Consider the following 22,500-nt stretch of genomic DNA (forward strand, 5'->3'; position numbering starts at 1 on the left):
CCACGCCCACGAGGGACCTGCGCTGACGGGTTGGTCTGAGGAAAGAGGAAGCGGTCAAGCTTCATTAGATGATCAGTAAAATGTCATTTAGTTATATAACGTTAAAATATAACAATAAAATATAACGTTATGAATTACCTACCTAATCTAATCTTATTGCTGGTGCAACAGCGCCTCCTGCTGGCTGGCTGAGGTATGAGTATGAGTGGTGGAGGAGTACAGAGAGTGAAGTGTGTTCCTCCAAACATCTCCGTAACGATCCACCACTGACTGGTGTCTGAGGGGGCGTGTACTAATCGCCAACCCTAACCCTCCTCAGCCAGCGTAGGAGTCAAGCAACCAGCAGGGGGCACCAGAGAGTGGTAATTCTCATCCCTGCACTGACACTAACGTGGTGATACCAAAATAGTGAGTGCTGTTCTGTGTGTAAGAGTGTAGCAGGTGCAGCAGTGTTGTTGGGAGTTTTAAATACCCAAACGTCAATGCTGGGAGGAGAATAAAGCGCCAACCAAAAATATAACCGACCAGAGGAACATGAACACACGCTGCGCCTCCAAGTGTCCACCTACACCCAGCACGAACAGGGTACGTGTTCCTAATAAAGAGCAAAAAATCCCAACAACACTGCTGCACCTGCTACACTTACATTTTCAGCATTTAGCGGACGCTTTTATCCAAAGCGACTTACATTACAGTTACAGTATACAGTCTGAACAATTGAGGGGTAAGGGCCTTGCTGGAGGGCCCAACAGCGGCAACGTGGCAGTGGTGGGGCTTGAACCAGCGACCTTCTGATTACTAGTCCAGTACCTTAACTACTAGGCTACAGCTTGCCCTGCTACACTCATATACACACACACACACACTGAACAGCACACACTAGCATGTTAGTGTCGGAGCAGGGCTGAGAATGCTCCACCACCCAAACATCATCTGGATGGGGTACAGGGGGGCAAACAGACGGTACAGAGTAGGGCTGGGCGATATATCAAGATCTAAAGAAATATCGATATATTTTCATCGATATAGAGTATGTTGCGTTTGAAAAACAAGAAAAAGGGGGCGTCTTCATTTCAAAACCCAATATTGAAAAACGGAATTAAACATACACGCGCGTGCCGGCGCCGACATGCACGTATTTACTTCATATTAGAGATGGACCGATCGGGGTTTTTGGCACCGATTCCGATCTCCTTTCAGGGATATCGGCCGATAGCCGATTCCGATGGGGGGGTTATTTTTTTTACCCACAGGAGACATATTTCATTAGTCTAACTGACCACACACACACACACACACGCAGGTTTAATGTTATCCAGTTCAGTCTGAAAAAACCTTAAAAAGAGCCTCACAGTGAAGATAAACCGGAGCAGCGTGTGTGTGTGTGTGTTTGTGCCTTTAAGAGAAATGATCTGTTCACTGTATCGCTTAAAGTGATTCACGAGTCGATTCATTTTTCGCGAAGCGTAAGTTTCTCTTCTCAGTTATCTCTCCGTGTTTACTGTTATTAATTAAATGTCGTGGTTGTAAATAAACACCAGCTACTACAGAACATTCTGTGTGACTCTCTTACATTAAAAAGCTTCATTACACTGTTATTAGCACAGATCTGTAACCGAGTCAGACTCGTTCCGTCTAAAAGTTTTCTGATCCTAAAAGTTCAGCAGATGATCCTGAACTAACGAATTTGGTAATGAATAAACTTTTGCCTCCGATTGGCTCTGTAACGTTTTCTGTTCTCATCTACATCACAAGTAAGAACCACTTACGATTTACCAAAGTGAACCAGGAGTTTATATAACGTGCTGATAGAATCGACTCAGATGTGACCGGGTCGAATTATCTTTTTAAAGTAAATATTACAATCAGCAAAATTACATCGTATGTACGATGCACAACGTTAATGATGTTATTTTAGGTCATGAAGAGCTTTCACTGTGGTTTCTGTATGATGGTTGATGAATGGTGATGTGATGGTTGGCGCGTCGTAGCTCAAAGTCTGGATCGATCCACTGAGCTGTTAACTTAACGTGATCTTTATATATCACACCATCGGATCGGCTACTTTTAGGAAATATCGGCCGATCGCCGATAGCATATTTTGATAAAAAAATCGGCCGATACCGATTCATAGCCGATCGATCGTTCCATCTCTACTTCATATATAGAGTTTACATCAGGCACAAGTGTTATAAACAGTAATAATAACGTAACGACGCGTCCCCGGTTGTTCTGACTCGCGTGTTTGTATATGTGACGTACATATATTTGCTCTATCTGCAAAAAAACAAACAGTATGGGGAGTGATTTCTGTACTGGATGCTGTACGTGGTCGTGTTAGTTTATACTGGATGATCGGCCGACGTCCGACACGTCATTCATTTATCTTTGTGTTATAGTTAGGGATGTAACGGTGCACCGGAAGACAGTTAAAAATCGGTGCGCATGTGCCGTGATTTGAATCGGTTAATCCAGTGGTTCTCAAACTTTTTCTGCCACGCCCCCCTTTGGAAGATGAAAATCTGTCGTGCCCAACACCCCCCCCCCCCCCCCCCAAACAAAATGCTGACAAAAATAGGCCAATTTTAACTTTGTTGAAATAATGTCAAAGATCATGAATGTTCCCCTTTCACCTTTATTTCAGTCATTTCTGTTGTACTTGACTTTATTTAACCACTTTTTGACATATCACTAAACTGCTCCTTCAATCAAAGTTGAATCTGTGCAAAAAATTGGTGAGAGTTCAAGTCTTATCTGTATTAGTGGCTGTTTTTCTTTTCATCCCTGTCAAATACCTTTCCGTTCTGTACATCTAGACCAGGGGTGTCCACACTTTCATGGCTTGAGATCTACTGTTTCAGTCTACAGGGCATCACCATCTACTCTTTAAGGTCGGCCTCATCATTTTTCAAAAAAGCTTTGAAGCTTCAGTTCCTGTATTGATGTTCAGCTTTACAGAGCAAGTGACTGAAAATTCACACTGACCTTATTCTGATGATTTGCTCTAAATGGTATCAGTCAGGTTTATCTGGACAGGAACTGCTGATGCTCAAGCAGTTTTTCAGGTGTTCAGTAAGGATGGACCCATATTTACACTTCATTATTTTCATGTGGGAAAAGCCTGATTCACACAAGTAGGTTTCAAACTTCATATAAATGTCAGATTGTAGGTTAAAATTTCTCCCGTTAGAAAACGTTCTAGTTTAGGCGGGCTGAGGCGTATTCATGGTAACAAACCGCACATTAAACAAACAGCGGCCGCATGTCATGTCGGTCCCGCTGAGCTGTTTAAATGAAGCTGATCTACCAGCGTGTACTGAACGATCGATGTATTGGGCTCCTGATACACACTCTGTCAGAATGAATACTGCTACGGTTACTGAATACGGTTTGTTTATTGTCCACCGTAAAAAAGATTCCGACGTTAAAACATTGGTTCCGCGCTTAATTTCAGTCAGACGTTCAGGGTTCAGGGCTTAATTTCAGCCCCCCCAGCCATGCCTCTGCGCCCCCCCCCAGCCATGCCTCTGTCATGCCCCCACACTTTGAGAAACGCTGGGTTAATCATTTAAGATGAATCGATATTCACTTTAGACAGCAGAGAGCGCTGGCGCTATATATTTTATTACAGAATAAGGGGAATGTGTAGCATTTATTTTGCATAGTTCGCACCTATCTAATAAATAAAAGGACATTCATTATGTAGATGAATTAAATATAAGCACAAATACAGTATTTTATTTTAAATAGAAGTAATAAAAGGAAACGTCATAATTTGTCTTCAATTTCATTTAATAAAAAAAAATCGGGGGAAAATCGTGAATCGTATCGCATCGTGGGTAGTGTATCGTTACACCCCTAATTATAGTATTAACAAAATTGCACAAACAAACTCTACAGTAAACAAGGAGCAAACAGCGATTAAACAACAAATAAATCTGTTAAATAATAATAAAGTGCATGAAGCATGTTGTAATAGTTACACAGTGACGTGCACCATTAGATCTGCCTGGATTACAGAATTAAATTCTATACGGTAAAAAATATATTAATGTAAATGTTAACGTTGTGGCGACTGATGTAAAATAATGTATAAAGTCCAAACATGTGAGGGGGGGTTTAATGAGACTTTTAATGTCACACAAGCTCAATGCAAAACAACGGAAGAACATGAGCACAGCCGGAAACGATCAATTCTGATATCTTCCCTACACACTCGCTCCCTGCGCCCTATAGTGCACTTAACATTCTTAAAGGTCTTAATAGTTCTTTTTTTTTTTTTAAGGAAAAATAGTTCTTGTGTGAAGCTTCCCCAGCATGAATATTAATAAAATTTGGAACATATAGCTTAGTCTCAGAAGTGTCTTTTTGTTATTACCTTATGGGATGAAAAAATATGGAGATATATATCGTATATCGCCATTCAGCTAAAAAATATGGAGATATATATCGTATATCGCCGTTCAGCTAAAAAATATGGAGATATATATCGTATATCGCCGTTCAGCTAAAAAATATGGAGATATATATCGTATATCGCCGTTCAGCTAAAAAATATGGAGATATATATCGTATATCGCCGTTCAGCTAAAAAATATCGAGATATATATCGCATATCGCCGTTCAGCTAAAAAATATGGAGATATATATCGCATATCGCCGTTCAGCTAAAAAATATCGAGATATATATCGTATATCGCCGTTCAGCTAAAAAATATCGAGATATATATCGTATATCGCCGTTCAGCTAAAAAATATCGAGATATATATCGTATATCGCCGTTCAGCTAAAAAATATCGAGATATATATCGTATATCGCCGTTCAGCTAAAAAATATCGAGATATATATCGTATATCGCCGTTCAGCTAAAAAATATCGAGATATATATCGTATATCGCCGTTCAGCTAAAAAATATCGAGATATATATCGCATATCGCCGTTCAGCTAAAAAATATCGAGATATATATCGTATATCGCCGTTCAGCTAAAAAATATCGAGATATATATCGTATATCGCCGTTCAGCTAAAAAATATCGAGATATATATCGTATATCGCCGTTCAGCTAAAAAATATGGAGATATATATCGTATATCGCCGTTTAGCTAAAAAATATGGAGATATATATCGCATATCGCCGTTCAGCTAAAAAATATGGAGATATATATCGTATATCGCCGTTCAGCGAAAAAATATCGAGATATTATTTTTGTTCCATATCGCCCAGCCCTAGTACAACAGACGGGTACAGTCAGTAATTGTATACCCACTAAGTTCATCTATATAGTCGGTGCAGCTGCAAGCTACATTTCAGACGTCTGGACCCGTGTGTGGGCGTGTGGGTGTCACCTGATCCTGAAGACCTCGTTGTGCAGGTAGTTCTCGAAGGTCTTGCGGTACTCGCTCTCCTCCGCCTCCTTCCTCAGCTGCTTCTCAGATTTGGGGCAGGTGCAGCAGTTCTTCCTCTTCCCCGAATCCTCCGTCTGGTTCTTCTTCTGGTCCTCGGTGCTCTGAGAGGGAACCTGGGTGACCTGCTTCATTCCTTACACACACACACACACACACACACGCACGGGAACAACCAGCTTCAAACAGAGCGGGTCTGCTGGAACGTGGGGGGGGGGGGGGGGGGGGGCTGTACTGGGTCGAGCGAGCTTTACAGGCCCTCAGTCTGGTAACGACCTCATGAGCAAAGAAAAAACGTTCTGGAGATGTTCTGTGGTCGAGTTTGGAGAGAAACCACAACAACACCGTACCTACTGCAAAGCATGGTGGTGGTAGTATTATACTCGGAGTGAGTTTGTGTGCTGTTAAAGCAGGACAGTGAGCCAAAACATCCTCTCCAAGTCCTGACCACACCCGTTTCAATAATATGTGGACGCTACTAAAAATACAGGTTCGGCACTAATAGTGACACACAGTATAATAAACAGTATGTGGTTTGAGACACGGCCCTCCAGTTTAGATGCTGAAACAGCGCCTCTCAATCTGGTAAATACAGAATGTGCTGTTTTAAACACCGGCACCATACAAAATTGTACTCTTGCAACATTTTGGCGGCCCCGCCTGCGCACTAGCACACCACGGTGGAGGGTTGGCACTGCAATATGTGATCTCCATGGCCCTCCGTACGCCATGCGGCTCTCTATGGGAACCCTACTTCAAATTAGACACGTGTCATTTACGCGTGTCGTTTTCAGCACTTAGGCAGCTGCTTTTATCCAAAGTGACTTACAGTACTGTGAGAGTATACTGTCTAAGCAATTGAGGGTTAAGGGCCTCGCTCAAGGGCCCAACCTATCTTGAACCAGTGACCTTTGGATTACTAGTTCAGTACTTTAACCGCTAGGCTGGCTACAACTGCCCTGTGTCGGGTGGGGGGGGGTCATCTGCTCTTCTCCTTGATCAGATTAGGGGTTGTGCAAGCACCAGCGCATTCACAATTAAGAATTTAAAAAGACTAAATGGGGAGATTTGGGACGTTACCTTTCTGGCAGTAGTCCAGCTTGAGCTCGGATTCCGGCTGCTGTTGGCAAAACACCACGTAGTGCGTGACGTTCCCGTTGGGGTCGTTGGGGGGTCTCCACTTCAGGATGATCTGCGAGGACGAGTTGGAGGACGAGATGGGATCCAGCGGCACCGACGGTTCTGGAACAAAGAACCGACCGTGAGAATTAAAGTTCCCCGAGGAACCGGGTGAGATCTGGTGCAAAGGTCTAATTCGCTCCTCAACCGAAGAGGGACGAACGGGGTACAACAGCGACCCCTACTGTGTGGTCGAGGCGCTGGAACGAGTGGTGGAGGAGTGCTGAGAGATTAGCGTGTTCTGTGTATGGCTGGTCTGTGTCCGCTCAGGACCACGGTGGTGTCATGCAACCAGCAGAGGTCGCCAGAGTGCACGGTGGAATTGGCTAAACTGCTACCTGATGGATCATTTCTGATGAACAAGATCGTAAAGCTGTGTGTGTGTGTGTGTGTGTGTGTGTGTGTGTGTGAACGTACTGGTGGCGTTGGTACGGACGTAGATGATGTCACTCTTGGCGCCCTGGACCGGGTGCTCGTCGGAGGCGGAGAGCTGCGCTCTAACCATGACGGCGTACTGAGTCCAGGGCTTCAGTCCCAGGATGAGGAAGCCGGGCTCGGCGTGCTGTCGCCCGTCGCTGGAGCGCTGAGGGGGGTCCACGTCCGCTATCACCCAACTGTTAGATCCGCACGCGTCCTGCCCGTCGAACTCCGTCACGTTCCTGTACGGGCTGCGGGCGCGCAGACAGAAACACGTTACAGAGAGCAAGCGCCGCACCCGGAGGTGCACCCACCAAACGTTCATGATATCATTAAAAGATCTTCCTATACTGTAGTAGGTCCCTCTCGCCCCACAACCAGGTTCAAGCTCCTCAACGAGTCGAGACTGCTATGGATGATTAATGTTCTACTCGAACCTGCAGCACTAACAGACAGACAGACGGACGTCCCGGGTTCTACTCACGCTTCCTTATAGAGAACCATGAACCCCAGCAGGTCTCTGAAATCTGGAGGCCAGAACGGTTCCCATTTGATGAGGATTTTATCGAAGAGGGTTCGGATGGTGGTGAACTTCAGCACCTGAGTCTCACCTGGAAAAGAACCAATCGAAACACACCAGAGTACGAGGTTAATCCACTCAGTCTTCAGAGAGAAATAAATAAATACTGAATAATAAATAAGTAAATTATTAGGGATGTCCCGATCCGATCTCACAGATCAGGGCCGATCAAGGCATTTTTAACTGATCGGAAAATCGGCTTTACTAATGCCGATCATAACCCGATGTTTTGTTTTACGTCAGCATGTCGGCTGTGTGGAAATACTTTAGATTGGAAAGTGAAACGAGTCCAGCAGTGAAGTGTAACGTCTGTAATGTGAGCGCTTTACCAGGCGGTGGGAGCAGAGCTGCGTTCATTACTGTAGAATTTTACTGTTTATACGGTGTGTGAGTCGAGGATCACTCCGGTTTACTAAACAATCACTTTTAATCCCAGTATGAAAACTTCAGGACCAGAACATCCAGCTGTTACTAGTTTACGTGTTACAAGACTGAACGACATCTCAGTATCGAGCGCTCTGATTGGCTTAGTTATGTAACCCAGCGTGGTAGTGATGCACTCGCTTAATAAAGAAATAAAATACACGCTATATTCACTAATCGTCGGGAGCAAAACACTTTATTACCTTCTTCTGTTCCTGTACCGAATAGCGGACAGCCAGAGCCGAGCACGCTATCCCATGCGCTATGGAAGCCCCAAAGGGTCAAAACACACTCACTTTGCGTAGAAACGTCCATCAAACCATCGTCACAATACAAGCACTTTAAGAACTGGCTTTCCTTCATAACAAAAGAGCCTGTCCATTTTATTTTGGTATTCAGGTTTTACTGTAATGCTGTAAGTAACTTATTTGTTTTTTTATATTCAAGTTAAGCTGCTACCCCACGTCTGAGTGGAGATTTCTGTTCATTTGTGTATGTAAGTGTGTATGTGAGTGTGTATGTGAGTGTGTGTGTGTTTGTGTGTGTATGTGACTGTGTGTTTGTGTATGAGTGTGTGTGTATTTGTGTTCGCTTGTGCTTAAGTATGATCGCGTGTGTGTGTTTGTGTATATAAGTGTTTATACAACAGTTAGTTCCGACCTTACAATCTGATTGGTTGAGAAGCGTTCTAACTGTGCTGATATTGGTGATAACAGCGCGGCCTTTTCACACCACAACTGTATTACTCCGCTGATGCGTTGCCAGTAACGACGAGCTTCATGCACACAAACGCACACGCAGTGACACCGACTTTTTTTCCCGATCGCGTTTTAAATTCGTTATCTGATACACAATCTAGTGCACTGTGTAGGGAACTTTAATCTGCGATCTGATAAACAATCTAGTGCACTATGTAGGGAACTTTAATCCGTGATCTGATACACAATCTAGTGCACTGTGTAGGGAACTTTAATCTGCGATCTGATAAACAATCTAGTGCACTATGTAGGGAACTTTAATCCGCGATCTGATACACAATCTAGTGCACTGTGTAGGGAACTTTAATCCGTGATCTGATACACAATCTAGTGCACTGTGTAGGGAACTTTAATCTGCGATCTGATAAACAATCTAGTGCACTATGTAGGGAACTTTAATCCGCGATCTGATAAACAATCTAGTGCACTATGTAGGGAACTTTAATCCACGATCTGATACACAATCTAGTGCACTATGTAGGGAACTTTAATCCGCGATCTGATACACAATCTAGTGCACTATGTAGGGAACTTTAATCCACGATCTGATACACAATCTAGTGCACTATGTAGGGAACTTTAATCCACGATCTGATACACAATCTAGTGCACTGTGTAGGGAACTTTAATCCACGATCTGATACACAATCTAGTGCACTGTGTAGGGAACTTTAATCCACGATCTGATACACAATCTAGTGCACTATGTAGGGAACTTTAATCCACGATCTGATACACAATCTAGTGCACTGTGTAGGGAACTTTAATCCGCGATCTGATACACAATCTAGTGCACTGTGTAGGGAACTTTAATCCGCGATCTGATACACAATCTAGTGCACTGTGTAGGGAACTTTAATCCGCGATCTGATACACAATCTAGTGCACTGTGTAGGGAACTTTAATCCACGATCTGATACACAATCTAGTGCACTGTGTAGGGAACTTTAATCCACGATCTGATACACAATCTAGTGCACTATGTAGGGAACTTTAATCCACGATCTGATACACAATCTAGTGCACTGTGTAGGGAACTTTAATCCGCGATCTGATACACAATCTAGTGCACTATGTAGGGAACTTTAATCCGCGATCTGATACACAATCTAGTGCACTGTGTAGGGAACTTTAATCCACGATCTGATACACAATCTAGTGCACTATGTAGGGAACTTTAATCCGCGATCTGATACACAATCTAGTGCACTGTGTAGGGAACTTTAATCCGCGATCTGATACACAATCTAGTGCACTATGTAGGGAACTTTAATCCGCGATCTGATACACAATCTAGTGCACTATGTAGGGAACTTTAACCCGCGATCTGATACACAATCTAGTGCACTGTGTAGGGAACTTTAATCCACGATCTGATACACAATCTAGTGCACTATGTAGGGAACTTTAATCCACGATCTGATACACAATCTAGTGCACTATGTAGGGAACTTTAATCCGCGATCTGATACACAATCTAATGCACTGTGTAGGGAACTTTAATCCACGATCTGATACACAATCTAGTGCACTATGTAGGGAACTTTAATCCACGATCTGATACACAATCTAGTGCACTGTGTAGGGAACTTTAATCCACGATCTGATACACAATCTAGTGCACTATGTAGGGAACTTTAATCCGCGATCTGATACACAATCTAGTGCACTGTGTAGGGAACTTTAATCCGCGATCTGATACACAATCTAGTGCACTGTGTAGGGAACTTTAATCCGCGATCTGATACACAATCTAGTGCACTGTGTAGGGAACTTTAATCCGCGATCTGATACACAATCTAGTGCACTATGTAGGGAACTTTAATCCACGATCTGATACACAATCTAGTGCACTATGTAGGGAACTTTAATCCGCGATCTGATACACAATCTAGTGCACTATGTAGGGAACTTTAATCCACGATCTGATACACAATCTAGTGCACTATGTAGGGAACTTTAATCCGCGATCTGATACACAATCTAGTGCACTGTGTAGGGAACTTTAATCCGCGATCTGATACACAATCTAGTGCACTGTGTAGGGAACTTTAATCCGCGATCTGATACACAATCTAGTGCACTATGTAGGGAACTTTAATCCACGATCTGATACACAATCTAGTGCACTATGTAGGGAACTTTAATCCGCGATCTGATACACAATCTAGTGCACTATGTAGGGAACTTTAATCCACGATCTGATACACAATCTAGTGCACTATGTAGGGAACTTTAATCCGCGATCTGATACACAATCTAGTGCACTGTGTAGGGAACTTTAATCCGCGATCTGATACACAATCTAGTGCACTGTGTAGGGAACTTTAATCCGCGATCTGATACACAATCTAGTGCACTATGTAGGGAACTTTAATCCACGATCTGATACACAATCTAGTGCACTATGTAGGGAACTTTAATCCGCGATCTGATACACAATCTAGTGCACTATGTAGGGAACTTTAATCCACGATCTGATACACAATCTAGTGCACTATGTAGGGAACTTTAATCCGCGATCTGATACACAATCTAGTGCACTGTGTAGGGAACTTTAATCCGCGATCTGATACACAATCTAGTGCACTGTGTAGGGAACTTTAATCCACGATCTGATACACAATCTAGTGCACTATGTAGGGAACTTTAATCCACGATCTGATACACAATCTAGTGCACTGTGTAGGGAACTTTAATCCACGATCTGATACACAATCTAGTGCACTGTGTAGGGAACTTTAATCCACGATCTGATACACAATCTAGTGCACTATGTAGGGAACTTTAATCCACGATCTGATACACAATCTAGTGCACTGTGTAGGGAACTTTAATCCGCGATCTGATACACAATCTAGTGCACTATGTAGGGAACTTTAATCCGCGATCTGATACACAATCTAGTGCACTGTGTAGGGAACTTTAATCCACGATCTGATACACAATCTAGTGCACTATGTAGGGAACTTAAATCCGCGATCTGATACACAATCTAGTGCACTGTGTAGGGAACTTTAATCCGCGATCTGATACACAATCTAGTGCACTATGTAGGGAACTTTAATCCGCGATCTGATACACAATCTAGTGCACTATGTAGGGAACTTTAATCCGCGATCTGATACACAATCTAGTGCACTGTGTAGGGAACTTTAATCCACGATCTGATACACAATCTAGTGCACTATGTAGGGAACTTTAATCCACGATCTGATACACAATCTAGTGCACTGTGTAGGGAACTTTAATCCACGATCTGATACACAATCTAGTGCACTATGTAGGGAACTTTAATCCGCGATCTGATACACAATCTAATGCACTGTGTAGGGAACTTTAATCCACGATCTGATACACAATCTAGTGCACTATGTAGGGAACTTTAATCCACGATCTGATACACAATCTAGTGCACTGTGTAGGGAACTTTAATCCACGATCTGATACACAATCTAGTGCACTATGTAGGGAACTTTAATCCACGCTCTGATACACAATCTAGTGCACTATGTAGGGAACTTTAATCCACGATCTGATACACAATCTAGTGCACTGTGTAGGGAACTTTAATCCACGATCTGATACACAATCTAGTGCACTATGTAGGGAACTTTAATCCACGATCTGATACACAATCTAGTGCACTAAGTAGGGAACTTTAATCCACGATCTGATACACAATCTAGTGCACTGTGTAGGGAACTTTAATCCACGATCTGATACACAATCTAGTGCACTGTGTAGGGAACTTTAATCCGCGATCTGATACACAATCTAGTGCACTATGTAGGGAACTTTAATCCGTGATCTGATACACAATCTAGTGCACTATGTAGGGAACTTTAATCCGCGATCTGATACACAATCTAGTGCACTATGTAGGGAACTTTAATCCGTGATCTGATACACAATCTAGTGCACTATGTAGGGAACTTTAATCCGCGATCTGATACACAATCTAGTGCACTATGTAGGGAACTTTAATCCGCGATCTGATACACAATCTAGTGCACTATGTAGGGAACTTTAATCCGTGAACTGATACACAATCTAGTGCACTATGTAGGGAACTTTAATCCGCGATCTGATACACAATCTAGTGCACTATGTAGGGAACTTTAATCCGCGATCTGATACACAATCTAGTGCACTATGTAGGGAACTTTAATCCGTGATCTGATACACAATCTAGTGCACTATGTAGGGAACTTTAATCCGCGATCTGATACACAATCTAGTGCACTATGTAGGGAACTTTAATCCACGATCTGATACACAATCTAGTGCGCTGTGTAGGGAACTTTAATCCGCGATCTGATACACAATCTAGTGCACTATGTAGGGAACTTTAATCCACGATCTGATACACAATCTAGTGCACTGTGTAGGGAACTTTAATCCGCGATCTGATACACAATCTAGTGCACTATGTAGGGAACTTTAATCCGCGATCTGATACACAATCTAGTGCACTGTGTAGGGAACTTTAATCCACGATCTGATACACAATCTAGTGCACTATGTAGGGAACTTAAATCCGCGATCTGATACACAATCTAGTGCACTGTGTAGGGAACTTTAATCCGCGATCTGATACACAATCTAGTGCACTATGTAGGGAACTTTAATCCGCGATCTGATACACAATCTAGTGCACTATGTAGGGAACTTTAATCCGCGATCTGATACACAATCTAGTGCACTGTGTAGGGAACTTTAATCCGCGATCTGATACACAATCTAGTGCACTGTGTAGGGAACTTTAATCCACGATCTGATACACAATCTAGTGCACTGTGTAGGGAACTTTAATCCGCGATCTGATACACAATCTAGTGCACTGTGTAGGGAACTTTAATCCGCGATCTGATACACAATCTAGTGCACTGTGTAGGGAACTTTAATCCGCGATCTGATACACAATCTAGTGCACTGTGTAGGGAACTTTAATCCACAATCTGATACACAATCTAGTGCACTGTGTAGGGAACTTTAATCCACGATCTGATACACAATCTAGTGCACTGTGTAGGGAACTTTAATCCGCGATCTGATACACAATCTAGTGCACTGTGTAGGGAACTTTAATCCACGATCTGATACACAATCTAGTGCACTGTGTAGGGAATCTTAATCCGCGATCTGATACACAATCTAGTGCACTGTGTAGGGAACTTTAATCCACAATCTGATACACAATCTAGTGCACTGTGTAGGGAACTTTAATCCGCGATCTGATACACAATCTAGTGCACTGTGTAGGGAACTTTAATCCGCGATCTGATACACAATCTAGTGCACTATGTAGGGAACTTTAATCCGCGATCTGATACACAATCTAGTGCACTATGTAGGGAACTTTAACCCGCGATCTGATACACAATCTAGTGCACTGTGTAGGGAACTTTAATCCACGATCTGATACACAATCTAGTGCACTATGTAGGGAACTTTAATCCACGATCTGATACACAATCTAGTGCACTGTGTAGGGAACTTTAATCCACGATCTGATACACAATCTAGTGCACTATGTAGGGAACTTTAATCCGCGATCTGATACACAATCTAATGCACTGTGTAGGGAACTTTAATCCACGATCTGATACACAATCTAGTGCACTATGTAGGGAACTTTAATCCACGATCTGATACACAATCTAGTGCACTGTGTAGGGAACTTTAATCCACGATCTGATACACAATCTAGTGCACTATGTAGGGAACTTTAATCCGCGATCTGATACACAATCTAGTGCACTGTGTAGGGAACTTTAATCCGCGATCTGATACACAATCTAGTGCACTGTGTAGGGAACTTTAATCCGCGATCTGATACACAATCTAGTGCACTGTGTAGGGAACTTTAATCCGCGATCTGATACACAATCTAGTGCACTATGTAGGGAACTTTAATCCACGATCTGATACACAATCTAGTGCACTATGTAGGGAACTTTAATCCGCGATCTGATACACAATCTAGTGCACTATGTAGGGAACTTTAATCCACGATCTGATACACAATCTAGTGCACTGTGTAGGGAACTTTAATCCACGATCTGATACACAATCTAGTGCACTGTGTAGGGAACTTTAATCCACGATCTGATACACAATCTAGTGCACTGTGTAGGGAACTTTAATCCACGATCTGATACACAATCTAGTGCACTAAGTAGGGAACTTTAATCCACGATCTGATACACAATCTAGTGCACTGTGTAGGGAACTTTAATCCACGATCTGATACACAATCTAGTGCACTGTGTAGGGAACTTTAATCCGCGATCTGATATACAATCTAGTGCACTATGTAGGGAACTTTAATCCGTGATCTGATACACAATCTAGTGCACTATGTAGGGAACTTTAATCCGCGATCTGATACACAATCTAGTGCACTATGTAGGGAACTTTAATCCGTGATCTGATACACAATCTAGTGCACTATGTAGGGAACTTTAATCCGCGATCTGATACACAATCTAGTGCACTATGTAGGGAACTTTAATCCGCGATCTGATACACAATCTAGTGCACTATGTAGGGAACTTTAATCCGTGAACTGATACACAATCTAGTGCACTATGTAGGGAACTTTAATCCGCGATCTGATACACAATCTAGTGCACTATGTAGGGAACTTTAATCCGCGATCTGATACACAATCTAGTGCACTATGTAGGGAACTTTAATCCGCGATCTGATACACAATCTAGTGCACTATGTAGGGAACTTTAATCCGTGATCTGATACACAATCTAGTGCACTGTGTAGGGAACTTTAATCCGCGATCTGATACACAATCTAGTGCACTATGTAGGGAACTTTAATCCACGATCTGATACACAATCTAGTGCACTATGTAGGGAACTTTAATCCGCGATCTGATACACAATCTAGTGCACTATGTAGGGAACTTTAATCCACGATCTGATACACAATCTAGTGCACTATGTAGGGAACTTTAATCCGCGATCTGATACACAATCTAGTGCACTGTGTAGGGAACTTTAATCCGCGATCTGATACACAATCTAGTGCACTATGTAGGGAACTTTAATCCACGATCTGATACACAATCTAGTGCACTGTGTAGGGAACTTTAATCCGCGATCTGATACACAATCTAGTGCACTGTGTAGGGAACTTTAATCCACGATCTGATACACAATCTAGTGCACTGTGTAGGGAACTTTAATCCGCGATCTGATACACAATCTAGTGCACTGTGTAGGGAACTTTAATCCGCGATCTGATACACAATCTAGTGCACTGTGTAGGGAACTTTAATCCGCGATCTGATACACAATCTAGTGCACTATGTAGGGAACTTTAATCCGCGATCTGATACACAATCTAGTGCACTATGTAGGGAACTTTAATCCGCGATCTGATACACAATCTAGTGCACTATGTAGGGAACTTTAATCCGCGATCTGATACACAATCTAGTGCACTATGTAGGGAACTTTAATCCGCGATCTGATACACAATCTAGTGCACTGTGTAGGGAACTTTAATCCGCGATCTGATACACAATCTAGTGCACTATGTAGGGAACTTTAATCCGCGATCTGATACACAATCTAGTGCACTATGTAGGGAACTTTAATCCGCGATCTGATACACAATCTAGTGCACTGTGTAGGGAACTTTAATCCGCGATCTGATACACAATCTAGTGCACTGTGTAGGGAACTTTAATCCACGATCTGATACACAATCTAGTGCACTGTGTAGGGAACTTTAATCCGCGATCTGATACACAATCTAGTGCACTGTGTAGGGAACTTTAATCCGCGATCTGATACACAATCTAGTGCACTGTGTAGGGAACTTTAATCCGCGATCTGATACACAATCTAGTGCACTGTGTAGGGAACTTTAATCCACAATCTGATACACAATCTAGTGCACTGTGTAGGGAACTTTAATCCACGATCTGATACACAATCTAGTGCACTGTGTAGGGAACTTTAATCCGCGATCTGATACACAATCTAGTGCACTGTGTAGGGAACTTTAATCCACGATCTGATACACAATCTAGTGCACTGTGTAGGGAATCTTAATCCGCGATCTGATACACAATCTAGTGCACTGTGTAGGGAACTTTAATCCACAATCTGATACACAATCTAGTGCACTGTGTAGGGAACTTTAATCCGCGATCTGATACACAATCTAGTGCACTGTGTAGGGAACTTTAATCCGCGATCTGATACACAATCTAGTGCACTATGTAGGGAACTTTAATCCGCGATCTGATACACAATCTAGTGCACTATGTAGGGAACTTTAACCCGCGATCTGATACACAATCTAGTGCACTGTGTAGGGAACTTTAATCCACGATCTGATACACAATCTAGTGCACTATGTAGGGAACTTTAATCCACGATCTGATACACAATCTAGTGCACTGTGTAGGGAACTTTAATCCACGATCTGATACACAATCTAGTGCACTATGTAGGGAACTTTAATCCGCGATCTGATACACAATCTAATGCACTGTGTAGGGAACTTTAATCCACGATCTGATACACAATCTAGTGCACTATGTAGGGAACTTTAATCCACGATCTGATACACAATCTAGTGCACTGTGTAGGGAACTTTAATCCACGATCTGATACACAATCTAGTGCACTATGTAGGGAACTTTAATCCGCGATCTGATACACAATCTAGTGCACTGTGTAGGGAACTTTAATCCGCGATCTGATACACAATCTAGTGCACTGTGTAGGGAACTTTAATCCGCGATCTGATACACAATCTAGTGCACTGTGTAGGGAACTTTAATCCGCGATCTGATACACAATCTAGTGCACTATGTAGGGAACTTTAATCCACGATCTGATACACAATCTAGTGCACTATGTAGGGAACTTTAATCCGCGATCTGATACACAATCTAGTGCACTATGTAGGGAACTTTAATCCACGATCTGATACACAATCTAGTGCACTATGTAGGGAACTTTAATCCGCGATCTGATACACAATCTAGTGCACTGTGTAGGGAACTTTAATCCGCGATCTGATACACAATCTAGTGCACTGTGTAGGGAACTTTAATCCGCGATCTGATACACAATCTAGTGCACTATGTAGGGAACTTTAATCCTCGATCTGATACACAATCTAGTGCACTATGTAGGGAACTTTAATCCGCGATCTGATACACAATCTAGTGCACTATGTAGGGAACTTTAATCCACGATCTGATACACAATCTAGTGCACTATGTAGGGAACTTTAATCCGCGATCTGATACACAATCTAGTGCACTGTGTAGGGAACTTTAATCCGCGATCTGATACACAATCTAGTGCACTGTGTAGGGAACTTTAATCCGCGATCTGATACACAATCTAGTGCACTATGTAGGGAACTTTAATCCACGATCTGATACACAATCTAGTGCACTATGTAGGGAACTTTAATCCGCGATCTGATACACAATCTAGTGCACTATGTAGGGAACTTTAATCCACGATCTGATACACAATCTAGTGCACTATGTAGGGAACTTTAATCCGCGATCTGATACACAATCTAGTGCACTGTGTAGGGAACTTTAATCCGCGATCTGATACACAATCTAGTGCACTGTGTAGGGAACTTTAATCCATGATCTGATACACAATCTAGTGCACTATGTAGGGAACTTTAATCCACGATCTGATACACAATCTAGTGCACTGTGTAGGGAACTTTAATCCACGATCTGATACACAATCTAGTGCACTGTGTAGGGAACTTTAATCCACGATCTGATACACAATCTAGTGCACTGTGTAGGGAACTTTAATCCACGATCTGATACACAATCTAGTGCACTAAGTAGGGAACTTTAATCCACGATCTGATACACAATCTAGTGCACTGTGTAGGGAACTTTAATCCACGATCTGATACACAATCTAGTGCACTGTGTAGGGAACTTTAATCCGCGATCTGATATACAATCTAGTGCACTATGTAGGGAACTTTAATCCGTGATCTGATACACAATCTAGTGCACTATGTAGGGAACTTTAATCCGCGATCTGATACACAATCTAGTGCACTATGTAGGGAACTTTAATCCGTGATCTGATACACAATCTAGTGCACTATGTAGGGAACTTTAATCCGCGATCTGATACACAATCTAGTGCACTATGTAGGGAACTTTAATCCGCGATCTGATACACAATCTAGTGCACTATGTAGGGAACTTTAATCCGTGAACTGATACACAATCTAGTGCACTATGTAGGGAACTTTAATCCGCGATCTGATACACAATCTAGTGCACTATGTAGGGAACTTTAATCCGCGATCTGATACACAATCTAGTGCACTATGTAGGGAACTTTAATCCGCGATCTGATACACAATCTAGTGCACTATGTAGGGAACTTTAATCCGTGATCTGATACACAATCTAGTGCACTGTGTAGGGAACTTTAATCCGCGATCTGATACACAATCTAGTGCACTATGTAGGGAACTTTAATCCACGATCTGATACACAATCTAGTGCACTATGTAGGGAACTTTAATCCGCGATCTGATACACAATCTAGTGCACTATGTAGGGAACTTTAATCCACGATCTGATACACAATCTAGTGCACTATGTAGGGAACTTTAATCCGCGATCTGATACACAATCTAGTGCACTGTGTAGGGAACTTTAATCCGCGATCTGATACACAATCTAGTGCACTATGTAGGGAACTTTAATCCACGATCTGATACACAATCTAGTGCACTGTGTAGGGAACTTTAATCCGCGATCTGATACACAATCTAGTGCACTGTGTAGGGAACTTTAATCCACGATCTGATACACAATCTAGTGCACTGTGTAGGGAACTTTAATCCGCGATCTGATACACAATCTAGTGCACTGTGTAGGGAACTTTAATCCGCGATCTGATACACAATCTAGTGCACTATGTAGGGAACTTTAATCCGCGATCTGATACACAATCTAGTGCACTATGTAGGGAACTTTAATCCGCGATCTGATACACAATCTAGTGCACTATGTAGGGAACTTTAATCCGCGATCTGATACACAATCTAGTGCACTATGTAGGGAACTTTAATCCACGATCTGATACACAATCTAGTGCACTGTGTAGGGAACTTTAATCCGCGATCTGATACACAATCTAGTGCACTGTGTAGGGAACTTTAATCCGCGATCTGATACACAATCTAGTGCACTGTGTAGGGAACTTTAATCCGCGATCTGATACACAATCTAGTGCACTGTGTAGGGAACTTTAATCCGCGATCTGATACACAATCTAGTGCACTGTGTAGGGAACTTTAATCCGCGATCTGATACACAATCTAGTGCACTGTGTAGGGAACTTTAATCCACAATCTGATACACAATCTAGTGCACTGTGTAGGGAACTTTAATCCGCGATCTGATACACAATCTAGTGCACTGTGTAGGGAACTTTAATCCGCGATCTGATACACAATCTAGTGCACTGTGTAGGGAACTTTAATCCATGATCTGATACACAATCTAGTGCACTATGTAGGGAACTTTAATCCACGATCTGATACACAATCTAGTGCACTGTGTAGGGAACTTTAATCCGCGATCTGATACACAATCTAGTGCACTGTGTAGGGAACTTTAATCCACGATCTGATACACAATCTAGTGCACTGTGTAGGGAACTTTAATCCACGATCTGATACACAATCTAGTGCACTGTGTAGGGAACTTTAATCCGCGATCTGATACACAATCTAGTGCACTATGTAGGGAACTTTAATCCACGATCTGATACACAATCTAGTGCACTGTGTAGGGAACTTTAATCCGCGATCTGATACACAATCTAGTGCACTATGTAGGGAACTTTAATCCGCGATCTGATACACAATCTAGTGCACTATGTAGGGAACTTTAATCCGTGATCTGATACACAATCTAGTGCACTATGTAGGGAACTTTAATCCGCGATCTGATACACAATCTAGTGCACTATGTAGGGAACTTTAATCCACGATCTGATACACAATCTAGTGCACTGTGTAGGGAACTTTAATCCGCGATCTGATACACAATCTAGTGCACTGTGTAGGGAACTTTAATCCGCGATCTGATACACAATCTAGTGCACTGTGTAGGGAACTTTAATCCGCGATCTGATACACAATCTAGTGCACTGTGTAGGGAACTTTAATCCGCGATCTGATACACAATCTAGTGCACTGTGTAGGGAACTTTAATCCACGATCTGATACACAATCTAGTGCACTGTGTAGGGAACTTTAATCCGCGATCTGATACACAATCTAGTGCACTGTGTAGGGAACTTTAATCCGCGATCTGATACACAATCTAGTGCACTGTGTAGGGAACTTTAATCCGCGATCTGATACACAATCTAGTGCACTGTGTAGGGAACTTTAATCCACAATCTGATACACAATCTAGTGCACTGTGTAGGGAACTTTAATCCACGATCTGATACACAATCTAGTGCACTGTGTAGGGAACTTTAATCCGCGATCTGATACACAATCTAGTGCACTGTGTAGGGAACTTTAATCCACGATCTGATACACAATCTAGTGCACTGTGTAGGGAATCTTAATCCGCGATCTGATACACAATCTAGTGCACTGTGTAGGGAACTTTAATCCGCGATCTGATACACAATCTAGTGCACTGTGTAGGGAACTTTAATCCGCGATCTGATACACAATCTAGTGCACTATGTAGGGAACTTTAATCCACGATCTGATACACAATCTAGTGCACTATAGTGTGTATATAAGTGTGTGTGTGTGTGTATATAAGTGTGTGTGTGTGTGTGTTACATGAGGCCTGGTCTCCGTTGGTTTTGACGGCGATGTCGATCTTCTCCTGCCGGTTATTGGTGCCGGTGATCTCCTCCATCCTCCTGATCTGGCTCATGCACAGTTTGGAGTTGTGTTGGAAGAACATGCGTCCGTGTCCGATGGTGAGGTTGTGTTTGCTCCAGTCCCAGAGCTGCCGGAGGTTCTGGTTATCCAGAGCGTAGAAGGAGTAGTTCCTACAGGAGAGGAGAGGAGAGGACAACATGGGAGTGAGGATGAGAGGAACCGGTTCTGGTGTTCCTCAGATCCGGTTCTGAACGGTTCCTACCCCATTTCCAGGGTCTCTCCACGGATCAGCCTCAGCTTCCTCAGGAAGGACAGAGAGACCAGAGCGTAGGAGCGCCGGACCGTCAGGTACCCCGTGATCTCCTCCAACTGCCCCAGGTTAGCTTCCAGTTCTGCTGCGATGTTGTCTACACACACACACACACACACACACACACACACACACACAACAATCCACTGTGAGTTACGGACGGTTCTGTGTGTATCTGCTGCTCCTGCTGCTTTCGGGTCGTCCTGCTCTGAGCTTGTGTGCTGCTCCTGTACGGGGACTATTAGTGGTTCCATGATGGTTGAAGGTGTCGCTGCTGCTCTGGCGCTTTCTGGTTCATGCTTTTGTTCCTGAGAACTTCAGGAAGCTCCTGAAAGGTGAGATCTTCCAACCAATCGCAACACGGCGCATTTTGGAACTAAACCAGGAGCGACTGTTTGTAAGATCTGATGTGTGAATGTGCAGCGGTGGTTCGGTGGAGTCCCAGAGCTCCGGCTGGTTGATGTGAGGGGGTGTGGGTGTGTACGTACTTCCTCCTCGGATGTTGATGACCAGGCTGCC

The 22,500-nt window shown here is 42.8% G+C and overlaps 1 protein-coding gene across 1 annotated transcript in view; it reads right to left on the reverse strand.

Moving 5' to 3' along the window:
- insra (insulin receptor a) overlaps positions 1-22,500 on the reverse strand; it is a 38,646-nt gene that overhangs the window by 6,289 nt on the left and 9,857 nt on the right. Inside the window, exons 4-11 of the mRNA XM_062993705.1 lie at positions 22,470-22,500; positions 21,934-22,078; positions 21,627-21,841; positions 7,489-7,615; positions 7,005-7,255; positions 6,489-6,650; positions 5,352-5,544; positions 1-35 (exon numbers count right to left, since the gene is read on the reverse strand). The exon at positions 1-35 is cut by the window's left edge and continues 237 nt beyond it; the exon at positions 22,470-22,500 is cut by the window's right edge and continues 109 nt beyond it. Coding sequence (XP_062849775.1) covers positions 1-35; positions 5,352-5,544; positions 6,489-6,650; positions 7,005-7,255; positions 7,489-7,615; positions 21,627-21,841; positions 21,934-22,078; positions 22,470-22,500 — 1,159 coding nt within the window. The remainder of the gene's footprint in view (positions 36-5,351; positions 5,545-6,488; positions 6,651-7,004; positions 7,256-7,488; positions 7,616-21,626; positions 21,842-21,933; positions 22,079-22,469) is intronic.

Source organism: Trichomycterus rosablanca, chromosome 4 (genome assembly GCF_030014385.1).
Source record: "Trichomycterus rosablanca isolate fTriRos1 chromosome 4, fTriRos1.hap1, whole genome shotgun sequence".
In the NCBI taxonomy this organism is placed as follows: Eukaryota; Metazoa; Chordata; class Actinopteri; order Siluriformes; family Trichomycteridae; genus Trichomycterus; species Trichomycterus rosablanca.